The 13041-nt window shown below is 34.7% G+C and overlaps 2 protein-coding genes across 7 annotated transcripts in view; one reads left to right on the top strand and one right to left on the bottom strand.

Annotated features, from left to right (window-relative positions):
* LOC140060447 (uncharacterized) overlaps positions 1-3475 on the bottom strand; it is a 26137-nt gene extending 22662 nt beyond the window's left edge. For all 6 annotated transcript variants that reach the window (XM_072106704.1, XM_072106689.1, XM_072106664.1 and 3 more), the window contains exon 1: positions 3224-3475. Coding sequence is in view for 1 of the 6 variants with exons in the window: in XM_072106680.1 (XP_071962781.1) it covers positions 3224-3243 (20 nt within the window). In the remaining 5 variants the exon portion in view is untranslated. The remainder of the gene's footprint in view (positions 1-3223) is intronic.
* Positions 3263-13041, top strand: LOC140042556 (AP-5 complex subunit zeta-1-like). The gene is made up of 17 exons (XM_072087708.1): positions 3263-3319; positions 4233-4339; positions 6246-6380; positions 7509-7695; positions 7859-8003; positions 8105-8208; positions 8340-8619; positions 8847-8888; positions 9909-9946; positions 10442-10604; positions 10984-11162; positions 11353-11630; positions 11810-11896; positions 11996-12118; positions 12223-12535; positions 12649-12797; positions 12901-13041. The coding sequence occupies exons 1-17, from the start codon at positions 3263-3265 to the stop codon at positions 13016-13018; spliced, it is 2505 nt and encodes an 834-aa protein (XP_071943809.1). The 3' UTR covers positions 13019-13041.

Raw genomic sequence — 13041 nt, 5'->3', positions numbered from 1 at the left:
ACCATAAATAACCGGATCTCATTAGCCTACAGCTACCATGGTAATATCATTTATTACTGTAGCCATAAAAAAAGATCTAAAAATATCATTAAAATTGTTATAAACAGTAACACTGTATTGAGTACAGCTATTTCATCACAGAACGCATGTTATCACTTGGCAACCATGAGAGGAACTGTAACCATACACACAAGCACAATACAGGGAAAAATTTCAACTTAAAAATTTGTTTAGCAATGTTAATCAAACAGAATTTTGAGTTGAGAAACATAGTTTTATATTGTATTTTTTGCTACACAATTTCAGAAATGTATAGCAATAAGGTTGTTTTGTATAGCTTTTTGCTATGCTACACTTCTGGCAAAGTTATTCCCTGGAATAAATTTACTAAAACTGAACTATCGTTCCTGAACACCTATTCCAAAGCCAGCGCGGAAAATAAAATCGTTTCTCATGTTTTGTTTTCATGACGTGCTACATGTGGCTGGCACCAATCCTACAGTACTATTACTCGTTTTGCATAGCTGTGTGGGGCATCATAAAAACTTATAAAATCTGTCTTTGAATACTTTATAGGCCATTTTGCAGTTTTAATAAAGTTATTCATTTCCATATAAAAAAAATGATTTCACTTATAAAAAGACAAAATAAACAGTTAAATTTAACCAAAAACTCATTGTTTGACACTGACAGAGAATTTGACTATTTTTGGCTGTAAATTACAGTTTTCTCAGGTAAATAATTTTTTTCGAACCAATTGTTGGTCTAGGTGAATAACTACAGGTATTATGTGACATCAAAATTGCATATTCAACAACAAAATTTAAAATTATTTTTTCAGGGGGACAATGACGTACACTCAATAGGATGTTTCATTTTAGGATGGGGCCCTGTCACGCCAAAATTGGTCCGGCCTGATCGATTTTGGTCGCCAAAACTAGTTCGGTCGGATCGATTTTGCCGCTAAACAGCCGCTAAAACAGGTCCGGCTAGGCCAAAACTGGTCCAGCCTTTAAAATCGCTTATTTATTCTTTATAATACTGTATGTTAAGAAGCCTGCAAACAGTTAAAGTAAACTTAGCCTATGCTTAAAGTAAATATACTGAATATTACCGTACAAACGAAAAGAAATTATCGAAACACTAATATAAAGGAACTCTACAGTATATCGGATTTTGCGATATTCTATTGTTCAGTTCGGTCTTGGTGAAAAGGGAGGCTCCGGCCTCCCCTGGGTTTATAGCCTCTCTACCCAAACAACGGCACACATGGTAAATTTATTTTTTTCTATTAATGTTTGTATAAATGCGACGTATTACTATTGTATCGTATAATGATATACAAAATATTAAGTACTTTATGCAGTTACACAAAGTATACTGTTTATAAAATGTAATTTTGCATTATCATGTGGATGATTATAGGCCTACTGTACTTTTCTACACGAAATAAATGGCGCAGAGTAGTATTGGCTAAACTTAATCATATACAGTATTAACGACACAATCTAGCTATTTTTAAATGCGAAATAATTTTGAAGAAACCTAAAGTATTAGGAGGGACATTTGTTGATGTATTGTCCCCTGAAAAATGATAATGTTCCATAATAGTTATTCACTTTGACCAAAAATGGATCAAAACAATTTTGTTTTCCTGCAAAAACTGTACCAACAGCCAATGGGTTTTTGGTTTAATGTAACCGTTTGTTTTTTCTTTTATAAATATAAGTGAAAACATTTTTTTTCTTTTTCTTTTTTTGCCGGAAAGGCAGGCCAATTAGTCCTCATCAATTAAAAAAACAACAAAAGTGTTCTTTTATATCATGCTAGCTAGTCTAAATTCGTGTCAAATTAATTTACTATCGTATCGGCTGAAACCATGAGTATTTCTGAAATCTAAATTTTGTAATATGTATGCAGACAAAGAATAACTGAAATTTAATTCCTCACTTTGAAGAATAAATAGGTGATCATTTTATAATTTTACTGACATTTCATTATAAAACAGATGTAGTACGTTAAAATACGATCGCAAAACGTTGATGTTGAACCCTCTTTTTTAAACCCTTCAGTGCAAGTTAAAGTTATATAATATTATTAAAAACAAATTCTAAACCGCCCGGTAATATACTGAAAATGTATTAATTTAAAACGATAAAATGAGGAAATATGTGAGAATATATAATCAAACCTTATTTAATCAAAATATATGAATACAATGAATGAAAAGTCCTTTTTTACTATGCTAAGAGGGGGGCTATTACTTTATCCTACGAATTTTACAATGGAAAATGGAAGATTCCGAACCGAGTGCCAATTTATTCTTGCAAATTTTTAATCTCTCCGTTTCGATAATTTCTTTTCGATTTTACGGTAATATTTAGTATATTTACTCTAAGCATAGTTCACTTCAATTATTTGGACTTTTTCCAGGCTTCTTATGACATTTTTATGGATAACTAAGCGATTTTAAAGGCCGGACCAGTTTTGGCGACTGTTTCAACGCCAAAATCGATCCGACCGGACCAGTTTTGGCCCCGGACCAAATTTCGCGTTACAGCCCAATGCTCTCACTCCGTGTATAATGAACGCAATTGTTTGTCGGATCTCATATTAAAAACTGGTAATAATTACTACTAAAGTAATTTTTTTTGTGGTTAAAGTCAGAGTTACAGAGCGGATATGAACCCAGACGTTACTTGATTATAAATCGGTTGATTTAATTTTACTCAAGGCAAAGACTGCAATAATTAACCTAGTAGTATAAACTAATAATAATAAAGTAAAGGGATGGTCAAAAAAATTTGGAGTTGAACGTTTAAAGTTCGCAAATATAGTGTGTTACGCATGATGGGAAGGGATTGGGAGAAAACGTCACAACGCGAACATACAAGAAACAAATCATGTATGTACGCGTTGTGACGTTTTCTCCCAACCCCTTCCCATCATGCATGTTGCAATGACGTTCCTCTCGCGAAATTAACAAATAAACCTTATACTTGTTGGGCCCTATCTTTAGATGACAACCCCCCCCCCCCCCCAAATCGGCTAGGCTAGCTAGCTAGGCCTAGTCTAGCATCTTAGTAGGCCCTTCTAAGTTCTAGCCTATACAGGGAGGCCTCTAGCCTACCTAGAGTAGAGTTAATATAGATAGGCCTAGATATGAAAGACAATGAATAATGATAAAACAGACAGAGAGCGAATTTAAATTTATTTTTCCTACCTTTTATTGCGTTTATCCATACCATTTAAACCATCCCTGATGATAACAAGACATAAATACACAATCACTACTAAAGTATATAGGGACTGGGAATTGGTATATCGTTCACTTTCTTTTATAATATAAATAACGTGAAAAAATAATTGAGCTACCGCGCAGTCACATCCAGGGCGCTTCCGTCGTACTTGACACCAGAAAACAGACTGTTCGCGTGTAATTTTTTGGACTGACAGCTAGCTAGCAGCTGCTGTCATGCTGTGTGTGCAGCAGCCTAGAGAGCTTGATGTGACCATGGTTTCAAAAATAAGTTTTAAATCTGTGTTACTGTTATCGTCACCTAATTCATCGAAAATATAATTTATGTGATTAAAATATTATTGAAATGGTAGAAAATAATTTATTTTGTACAACTATTGACTTAATATTACATTATCAATTTAAAGTTTTTAAGAGGAAGAAAAAGTTAGTTGTGGGCCGGATGTTTTGTTTACTTTTTATTGTTGTTGAAAATGGCGACTTCCTCGATCGACCGTAATTTGACGAGAGGAAGGTTTGGATAGAAAAAGAATAGTATTCGATAGTTGACGTTGACCTTTGACAAATTATATTAAAATATAACTAACACTAAGCCGACCTTTGCACTGAAAACGCCATTTAGCCTAATCTTGTCTAACTCTCTATTCTTAGGCTAGGCCGGCCGTAGGCCTAGGGTAGGCCTATTAGGCCTACTTTTCTTGGACGTCGAGGATTTCCCTGATTGAACGCGTTATCTCCCGGGAACAAGTACTCGTTTGCCATGGGCCTACAGTAGGTCGTAACGGATGCTAGTCAAGTCGCCCCATCGCAAAGTCGCCCCATACAAAGTCGCCCCTTACACAGTCGCCCGCATCGCAAAGTCGCCCCGACACAGTCGCCCCATTGCAAAGTCGCTCCATCGCAAAGTCGCCCCAACGCAAAGTCGCCCCAACGCAAAGTCGCCCCATCACAAAGTCGCCCCATCGCAAAGTAGCCCCAAAACGTTAAAATAGTTTACAAGTGCGTAAAATGTCGCAATGATACACAAAATAACACGGAACGTGTAGGCATAAAATGGGAAGCCCCGCCATGTAGTCTCAGGTTACACGATCGTCAGCAGAGGAAGCCCCCGACTAATCACTCCGCGGTCGCTTGAACTCACCACCAGAGGGAAACCCCCGTAATTACACAGCCGTTTCGCACTATGTGCAACGCACCATCTGAAGATGGGGAAACCCCACCGGAGTTTTACGATGATATCAGTCGCGTCGCGTTTGAAATCGGTCGTGTTTAATTTAGGTCGCGATAAAATGATGTTACGATCTAGATTATTTTTACTTTGGTCGATGAATATTTATTATTATTATTAGGGCTATATTATTAATTGATTTTTTTTTATTTTACAGGTTTATGATGAGAAAGATGTGTGCCTTAAAAATGACAATTTGTAAACATAGTTTAAGATTATAGTATTATTCGGCATAATGTCATTTAACAGTACATAATTATTTAAATGTGAAATATTTGATAGGGAACGTAGGCTACTTCTGTGTCTTTTATTTTATATGCAACAAATTACGTAGGCCTAAAACAATTTATTTATAAACATTCAGTTTACTATTAGTATTACAATTAACATTGATTATAAGCCTGGAAAGGCAATCCCATCATTCTATCCATTATAAAATTGCATCAAATAACCACTTATGTCGTAAATGATGACGGCGTGCGTGTGTGTATTCGTCGTACGTCCGTGTACGTATTATTCCGTGCCTCTTCACTGTCTTTTTTAATTTAAAATTAAATAAACACCCGATATGAGGATATTTATTAGGCATGATAATTAGAATGTTCTATAACCAAAAGGGTTGAAAAGAATTTCTTCAGTAAAATGATCACTGTACTGTTGAATAAAAGGCGACTCGCAATCTGAAACCAATCAGAGCTGCGCCTTCTGGTATCTGTTTTCTCACAGCTGCTACGTATTTCTGGTGACCGTCGGGGATTCCCCTTTTTAAAAAACACGCCCCCCCCCCCCCCCCTTTTTTTTAAAAAACACGCACACGATACTCTACGATGGTTTTTCCATGGTCAAAATGTAGCGTTTTAATTTTGCTAAAATACCTGCATGTATAAAACGATCATATCGGCGATGAAATCCTTTTTTTTTTAAAGTATTTTTTATTTCTTCATTTTGAAAAGTCATAATAAAATTAAATAACAATAGACACATAACTTGTCAATAAATTCAAAATGATCAATAAGCCTATAACACTCATTGTCTTACAACGCTGTTATTGTAATCTATACGAAGGCCTACTACACATTTACAGTATATACATTTATTATATTATCCTAAAAAATGAGCTGGTATCCACGCGTAGGTTGAAGAAAGATTCGTAATTGTGGCTCTGGTAACTAATTTTAAAATCATATTAATTTAAAATTTTTGAAACTATAAATCAGGGATAATCTTTTTAGAACTTTCAAACAAGGAACTATTTTTTTAATGATTTTTAAAAAGCACATCAACACATAAAACCTGTAAAATAAAAATTAAACCACAAATTATGTATATAATAGGATAAACATTATAATGTATACGACATTTAGCGCGACCAAAGTAACAACGCGATCAATGTCAAAAACAGCGTACTAACTACCAAAATAAAACCGTGGGCGACTTTGCGATGGGGCGACTTTGCGTTGGGGCGACTTTGCGATGGGGCGACTTTGCGATGGGGCGACTTTGTGATGGGGCGACTTTGCGATGGGGGCGACTGTGCCGGGGCGACTTTGTTATGGGGCGACTTTGTATTGGGCGACTTTGTATGGGGCGACTTTGCGATGGGGCGACTTGACTGGATCCCGTCGTAACTATAGAGCCCAATTCTGCTGTCCTTTTAAAAGTATTGGTGCCAAATTTAAAACTGCATTACTGTACGAAGTATAATAATTAATAATATTAGTAAAATAAATTTATTTTACTTTTTTTTGTCAAAAAAAGGTCCGTTACAGAAGCTGAATTTAAATCATCATGTGATAGATTAATCGATTTGCTGAAGTCAACAGACAGAATTGCAATCACCAATTTCCTTCGTAACTTCTTCCTTTCCATAAACTGCACCAAGAAACAAAGAAAGTAAATAAATGTATATGTTATGCGCGATTTGAACGATTTGCGCAATTTAAAATTGCGCAAAGAATTCTTGAGCAATTTCAAATTGCGCAAGGATTTTCTTGCGCAATATTAAATTGCGCAAGAAACTTGCGCAATTTCAAATTGCGCAAGAAAATCCTTGCGCAATTTCAATTTGTAAATTGTGCAAGATAGTTCTTGCGCAATATGACACCTTTGCGCAATTTGAAAACGAACTGTTTGTTATTTTTATTATTGTACTCATTTGTTGTTGAGAATGGTACCGAAAGGTCAATCTTTTTTGTCATTAAATTTAATTTTTAAGTTAAATAGTAAACGTCTAATAATTCGTTCTAAAAAAAATCCAATCGTTATTAGTTTTATTAATCGTCATTAGTACTGATATTTCAATTGAAATTATTATATTACTATTGGTATTTATTTATGCCTTCTCCTCATATTATGTGTGAATATGGTATTTTATAGAACCATTGGGAATTCGAGATTTTTTTTATTCGGAAAAAAAAAATTCGGGAGGGAGGGAGGGTAAGGAAATGCGATATTATCTTTAATTTTGAATCATTCTTAGAAATTACTAAAAAAATATGGGTGTGCATGATTTCACAATCTGTCGAAAAACCTTGCGCAATTTGCAGATTACTTGCGCAATTTAATACGTTGCTTGCGCAATTTGAAACACATGTTTCAATTCAAATTGCGCAAGAAATTTTTTGCGCAATTTTAAATTGCGCAAGAAAATCCTTGCGCAATTTCAAATTGCGCAAATCGTTCAAATCGCGCATAACATATATTTAAACGTTGTGTCTTGTACAGTGTACCATATCTTCACTTCTCATTTCATTTATATGATCAATACAAAATACATACATGATACTAGGCCTATATAGAAAAATATTAGGGTAAGGTATAACTATAATGTTGGCAATTCCACACCTTTTTTAGCAACCAGAAGCAATGATACAGTACTGTATTCATAGGCACATTCAATTATTAAATGGATATATAGGATATCTTTTTACAAATTGTTGTCTTATCTTTGTATATAGTTCAGCCTAACTGCCATTCTAAAGTCAATTTATTCTAACCACATTAATTTTTTTGAATTGATAGTTTATCAAAACAGGTGTTGAATGTGTTGCAGCATGTCCTTCTGGAAGGGCCACCTGGCATCATCCCACTGCAGTGTGCAGCAATCTTGCAAGAGTACGGACCAACACCTGAGCTGATCCTCGACACTTTTAACTCGCCTTCAAAAACAAAGAACACTGCCTTTATTTTTTCTGTTATATTAAATCAGGCAAGTGTGATCCTGTAGTAAGATTAGGATTAAACTGAAATTCGTAGATGGAATTTAAAGAATAAGTAAACTATGACCTCATGTTAATTTTTAGTTTGTGCTTGTAGGACATTCAAATACTACTATTTTTTATCATCGAATAATAAATATTAATTTTATAAAGGGGAGAATATTTGGACAACTTGGTAAGCTGACAACGCAGTTTGTTCGTTGGGTGTCGACTGTTGGCTTTGAGTGCGTTATCCAAACTAGGGCACTTGGTGTGCTCATTGTGATTGCTAGCTTGCACTCTGATCTTCTATCTGGAGGTAAGTTAGGTAGTGATCTTCTGATTGTGTCCTTAATTTATAGTAGTGCATTGATTTTTTTTTCAATTGTATTTGTTTTTGCTTTTCATTTCTGTTTCTAGAACAAATATATGTTGTTAGCTCACAGATTGCTGATTGGTTATCAGAGGCTAGCATTGACCAAGCCCCGAATCCTTATTCACGACGGTCAAGACGTCTGGACCAGGTCAGTTTATTTGCTATTTTCCATTGGATGGAGAGACTATTCGTTAGTAATGGTCTCAAATTAAAAGGTGTTTGTGGAAAGTCTTTGGGCAGTTTTTGACCCTATCTTAACAAATTGAAATTATTTTGCAGCCTATCCCAGTGACAGAGATAGATGGAGCTGCATGTCAGGATTTTTTTACAATATTAAGCCTAAGCCAGTACTACTCCGATGACCAACTTCTCAACATCTGGAGCTTCTCGGGCCTGAAAGCTTGGCTGATAGAGGCTCACCTTAAGATTAGCAATGCTGTCCTAAGCAATTCTCCAAGGGCTAGACAAGAAACAAGAACATTTCTCAGCAAGTCCAAGCTAGCTCTGATTGAAAGAACGTGTGAATACTGCTTAAGAATCATGGACCAGTCTGAGAGAAGTGGGTAATTTTACTTGGTTTTCAAATGCCTACTGTGTAATGATTAAAATATTTAAGAACAGAACTGTTAGTGTTATACTCATTTCAGATTCCATACAATACATTTTTTGATTTAAATCACTATTCATAAATCATATTCCAAATGACAATTCTGGAGTAGAGTTTTAAAAACATGTTATAATAAATTTTTATCAATAAGAAGTATTAAAATATGTATGTTTTACTAGCTGCGAATCGCAACCATTGGCAGTCATCATATGGCGATTCAGGTATGATTTATCAATGTTAGTTTACGAGGTCGTTGCTTCTTGCTTTGCTGAAAATTGAAATCATTAGAAAATCCAATGCAATTGTATTAGTTGTCACGATTTTTGCTTTTTAAGATGCTTATGCTTCCTGTGATCATTTGATTACTTTGATTTAATATCTCATGCCTCATCCAGATAGCTTTTTAAATTTGCCATTATAAATGGCTCTTGTAGTAAGTTGTGTTTCTCAATTTAGTTTTTCATCATTTGCATTTATGTGCTGTTTAGTATATACTCAGCTCTCCATAAACCAGAATCTCACACCCAACCCCACTCCATTTTGAACAAGCATGGTTTTAAAAAGTCAATTACATTCCCTATTATAAATACCAATTCTGTGTGTAAAATAATTTCAATTTTACTGTACATACTGTAACAGAGTAATTAGTGCATGGCTTTTTTGTTTTGTTAGTTGCTTCAAATTGCCCAATTAAACATTTTTTTTTATCTTGTTTTATTTCAGAGCACATATAACAGTTTCAGTGACCTTACTACTTCACTTGATTTAAACTTAGGATGTTAATCACAAAGGCTACACTGCCTCTACACAAAGCAATGTACATTAGTTAGTTAACAATATAATAATATAATAAATAATAAAGATTTATACAGCGCACATATTCACAAAAGTGCTCAAGGCGCTTGTGAAAACCATGAAACAAATTAACCTTAAACCTAAATACTACTAACAATTTTGACAAAAACCGAAACAATATATTAATAAGGATAGTCTAAACTTACCAAACGTTGTTTGCAAACTCTGAGCTCGCCAGTCCTTAAACTAGTTACTAAAGCCTGCCATTTTGTCCTTCCTTCCTGACTACAAAGGCTGTTTGCCAAGTTTATAGACCTTAGAAAACTTCTGCAGTTTGTCAAAGTTTGTCACTGGTCTACACTAGCAAACTTAGTTTGATCAAGTTGCTAGTATATAGGCTACAAATATAGACATATCAACATTTTCTCTGAAACCTATCTTTGCAGGACCAGTAAAGGTACATGACCAAGAGTTGGTAGAAGCAGTAAGTCAATATTTCTTGATGAGTACAAAGTTTAAGAAAACAATTTATAAACATAATAATGTCCAGATTTCTTTGTTATAAACAAACATGTTTACTTACCTTTGATAATTATTATTATTATTATTATTTATTGCCAAAAACCAGTTACAAACAAACAAAACACAGAAACTAAGGGAGTAGGCAGGAACCTAAAAGTGAACCTAATCACTATAACAAGAGTTCAGGTTCCGTACTCCCAAAGTAACAACAATGATATAAAATAAACTATATAAAAATATTTAAAAAACAAATAGACGAATCAACAGTGTCAATATAAAATAAACGGATAAAATACATAATAGTCGATTCAACAAAGTCAATATAAAACATGTGATTTAAGTGAATTTAAAAATATTTGAAAACTGTCTAAAATTAAAGAATTTTTAATCATTTCCGGTAATTCTTCCCACTTACAGTACTGTAAGTAGAACTATATCAATACATTTCTCATTTCAGTGTTTGGTGGAAGCTATATCAATTCTTGATGTTGTCTGTAAGCTTGACTCCTCTCTGATACCCAAGTTGTTTCCAGCACTGAAAAGAGTCTACTCTAGAATGAGTGAGGATATTGGCCAATCTAGAGTACTGTGTACAATAGTTCAGTTCTATTTGAATCATTGTAAGTTTTTACAGCTAATATTAAACTCTATCTCATGAAACTAGTTTGACAAAAAAGTGTGATGTGATTTTTGTCATATAAAGTTTGATAGTGTAGATAGAGCTTTAAATAACTATAATATGGAACTGCTAGCTGGGACATCCTATTGAAAGTGATTGAGTTCAATGTTAGAGTCCCCTGGATCTAGCATGTGTGTTATTTTATTGTTTGTGTTTGTATTGTTCATGTGAAATCCGAAATAAACTGGATTAAAAGCATGGTATCGTTATCATTTTTGTTGAGAGGAAGATATTATTTAGAGTGTTATCAGTGGATTAGCTGCTTTTGACAAAGAAATCCACCCATATTTATAAAACAATTTTCATTTTGTGTTGACTAGGTGATGCTGTTGTTTATGACCCACAAGCTGCCTTTGACCTGTTGTTTGGCAAGGCTGTTAGCATGCACTACTACGACCATGCGGTAGCATTTGATATTGTACTGCTGTGTAGAGACAACATGAAACGACTTTGTTACAAGACCAATATCCTAGAAAAATACTTTCCAAATCTTTTGAAGGCGAGTTGTTTCATTAGTATACTTTCAATCAGAGAAATTTACTAATAGTCTGGAAGATATCCAACAATATGATGAATGTAGATATCGTTTGTGGATAAACAAAAGCCTGACAGACATAAAGTCTTGAGGGTGAATGATAAAGGCACGTACAAATTTACATTTGAGTAACTAAGTCTTATTTTGTGAATAGATTTTAGCTTGGAATCCAAGAACATATCTACCAGAGTTCTTTGACCTTCTTCCATCATTCATGTCAACATCAACTTCGTTAGAAGTGTTGCATATTCTGCTAGATCTACCCTGCTTAAGTGCTGCATTAGAGGCTAGCCACTTGGCTGCCAAGGTGGCCAGTGATCCAGAGGCTGAGTCGAGGCTAGCTTGTGTGCAAGCATTTCAGAACCCAGATCATCGGCCTTGGTTTAATTTTATACTTCGGCAACAGAGTGGACAAGGGGATACTATTAACAGGTATAATTAGTTTTTGTAAGTGTAAAAGATAGGGTGAATGAGGCAGTTTGGTGGTAGTGGAGAAAGACTAGCAATTGGTAGGCCACTGCTATAACTAAACAATGATGTGGATATGAGAACAAAGTGAATCTACAGAATAAACCATCAATGAGTACCATATTTAATTGTTTTCTTTGTAGGCTAGAATTTCTTCATCAGTTGTTAGAAGATTTGAAACACCATCCAAGGGTTAATATTTGCTCTCAAGGAGTACCTGTTTTATTAAGGTAGGTAATTGAATTTTCCTCACAAAAAAAGCCAATCAGTACACCAGGTTTGCTTAACCATGGAGGAGTGAGATTAATCTAACAGCATTTCCATTTAAGGCTATATTTTGAAACTATCCTGGAGCAAGGAGACTATGCTTTATTCTGCAAACTTGTGCCAGTCATCATGGAGAGGTCAGCACTATTATACAATACACATTCATATCACAAAGAAGTCAGAAAGTAAGTTTACAAAAGATAAGTACTTTAATTATACAGTAGTAGAAAGACAAACATTGCTGCAGTTTTTATTTTTACATTCTAAACAAATTGTTGCTCTACTCCAGTGTTCTCCAGACATCTCTGCTAAACATTTTCAAACAGAGTCCAAGTCTGGTAGTGGACTGCAAGACTGAACTAATGGAGTTTGTAGCCAGCTTGCGATACATATCTGGTAAAGAGGACTTCTTTTCCCATGTTGTATGGGTCATCGGTGAATATGTCAGTATTGGCTATGACAGACGAAACACTGCTGATATCATTACCAAGTATTACGAGTCTTTAGAAACACTCTTGTACGAAGTGTGCTTCCAGGCAGCTAGTCATGATGATCAGTGCAGTCCACGACTGGTGACTGTTATGATGTCCACTGTTGCAAAGGTACCTGCCTTTTTATTCTCTACTCAATACAATTTCTGCCTTTACTGCAATCATTCATTTTGGATTCTAGAAGATATTTTATATCAATGAGTCGATACTTCTCTCTCGTTTAGTTGGCATCACGCTGTCAAGACCTTATACCTCGTGTTCTGCTCTGTCTGACAAAGATCTCACAGCAGCACAAGATAATCGTTGATGATGTTGAGAATAAAATTCTTGTTAGCCGTGCTAATGAGTTAATTAACTTGCTGAAACTTCCGAAGTATGTAAAATTTAGTTTATTTTTCTCACAAAAATGAAATATAATGTAAATTTACAAATCAAAGAAATATATTTGTAATCAAATTTATTCAATTTGTTTATAGCGTTGCATCATCCATTTTGAGTCCTACTCCTGGTATCGAGAATGGTCGTTGGCATAGTGATGGAAATGTATCGATACCAATACTGATAAAGACAATTAAAGAAGTCGTTCAAGTATAATAAAACCACGGTTCAACATTGGT

Source organism: Antedon mediterranea, chromosome 1, assembly GCF_964355755.1.
Source record: "Antedon mediterranea chromosome 1, ecAntMedi1.1, whole genome shotgun sequence".
Classification (NCBI taxonomy): Eukaryota; Metazoa; Echinodermata; class Crinoidea; order Comatulida; family Antedonidae; genus Antedon; species Antedon mediterranea.
The sequence above is the reverse complement of the archived record's forward strand: the minus strand, read 5'-3'. Positions and strand labels throughout refer to the sequence as shown.

Bases quoted from the DNA above. Each gene is read 5' to 3' on its own strand.
- LOC140042556 (XM_072087708.1), top strand. From the start codon at position 3,263: ATGATAACAAGACATAAATACACAATCACTACTAAAGTATATAGGGAC. The intron at 6,381-7,508 runs GTAAATAAATGT...TTGAATTGATAG, and splicing joins TGCACCAAGAAACAAAGAAA to TTTATCAAAACAGGTGTTGA. The intron at 11,631-11,809 runs GTATAATTAGTT...TTTTCTTTGTAG, and splicing joins CAAGGGGATACTATTAACAG to GCTAGAATTTCTTCATCAGT.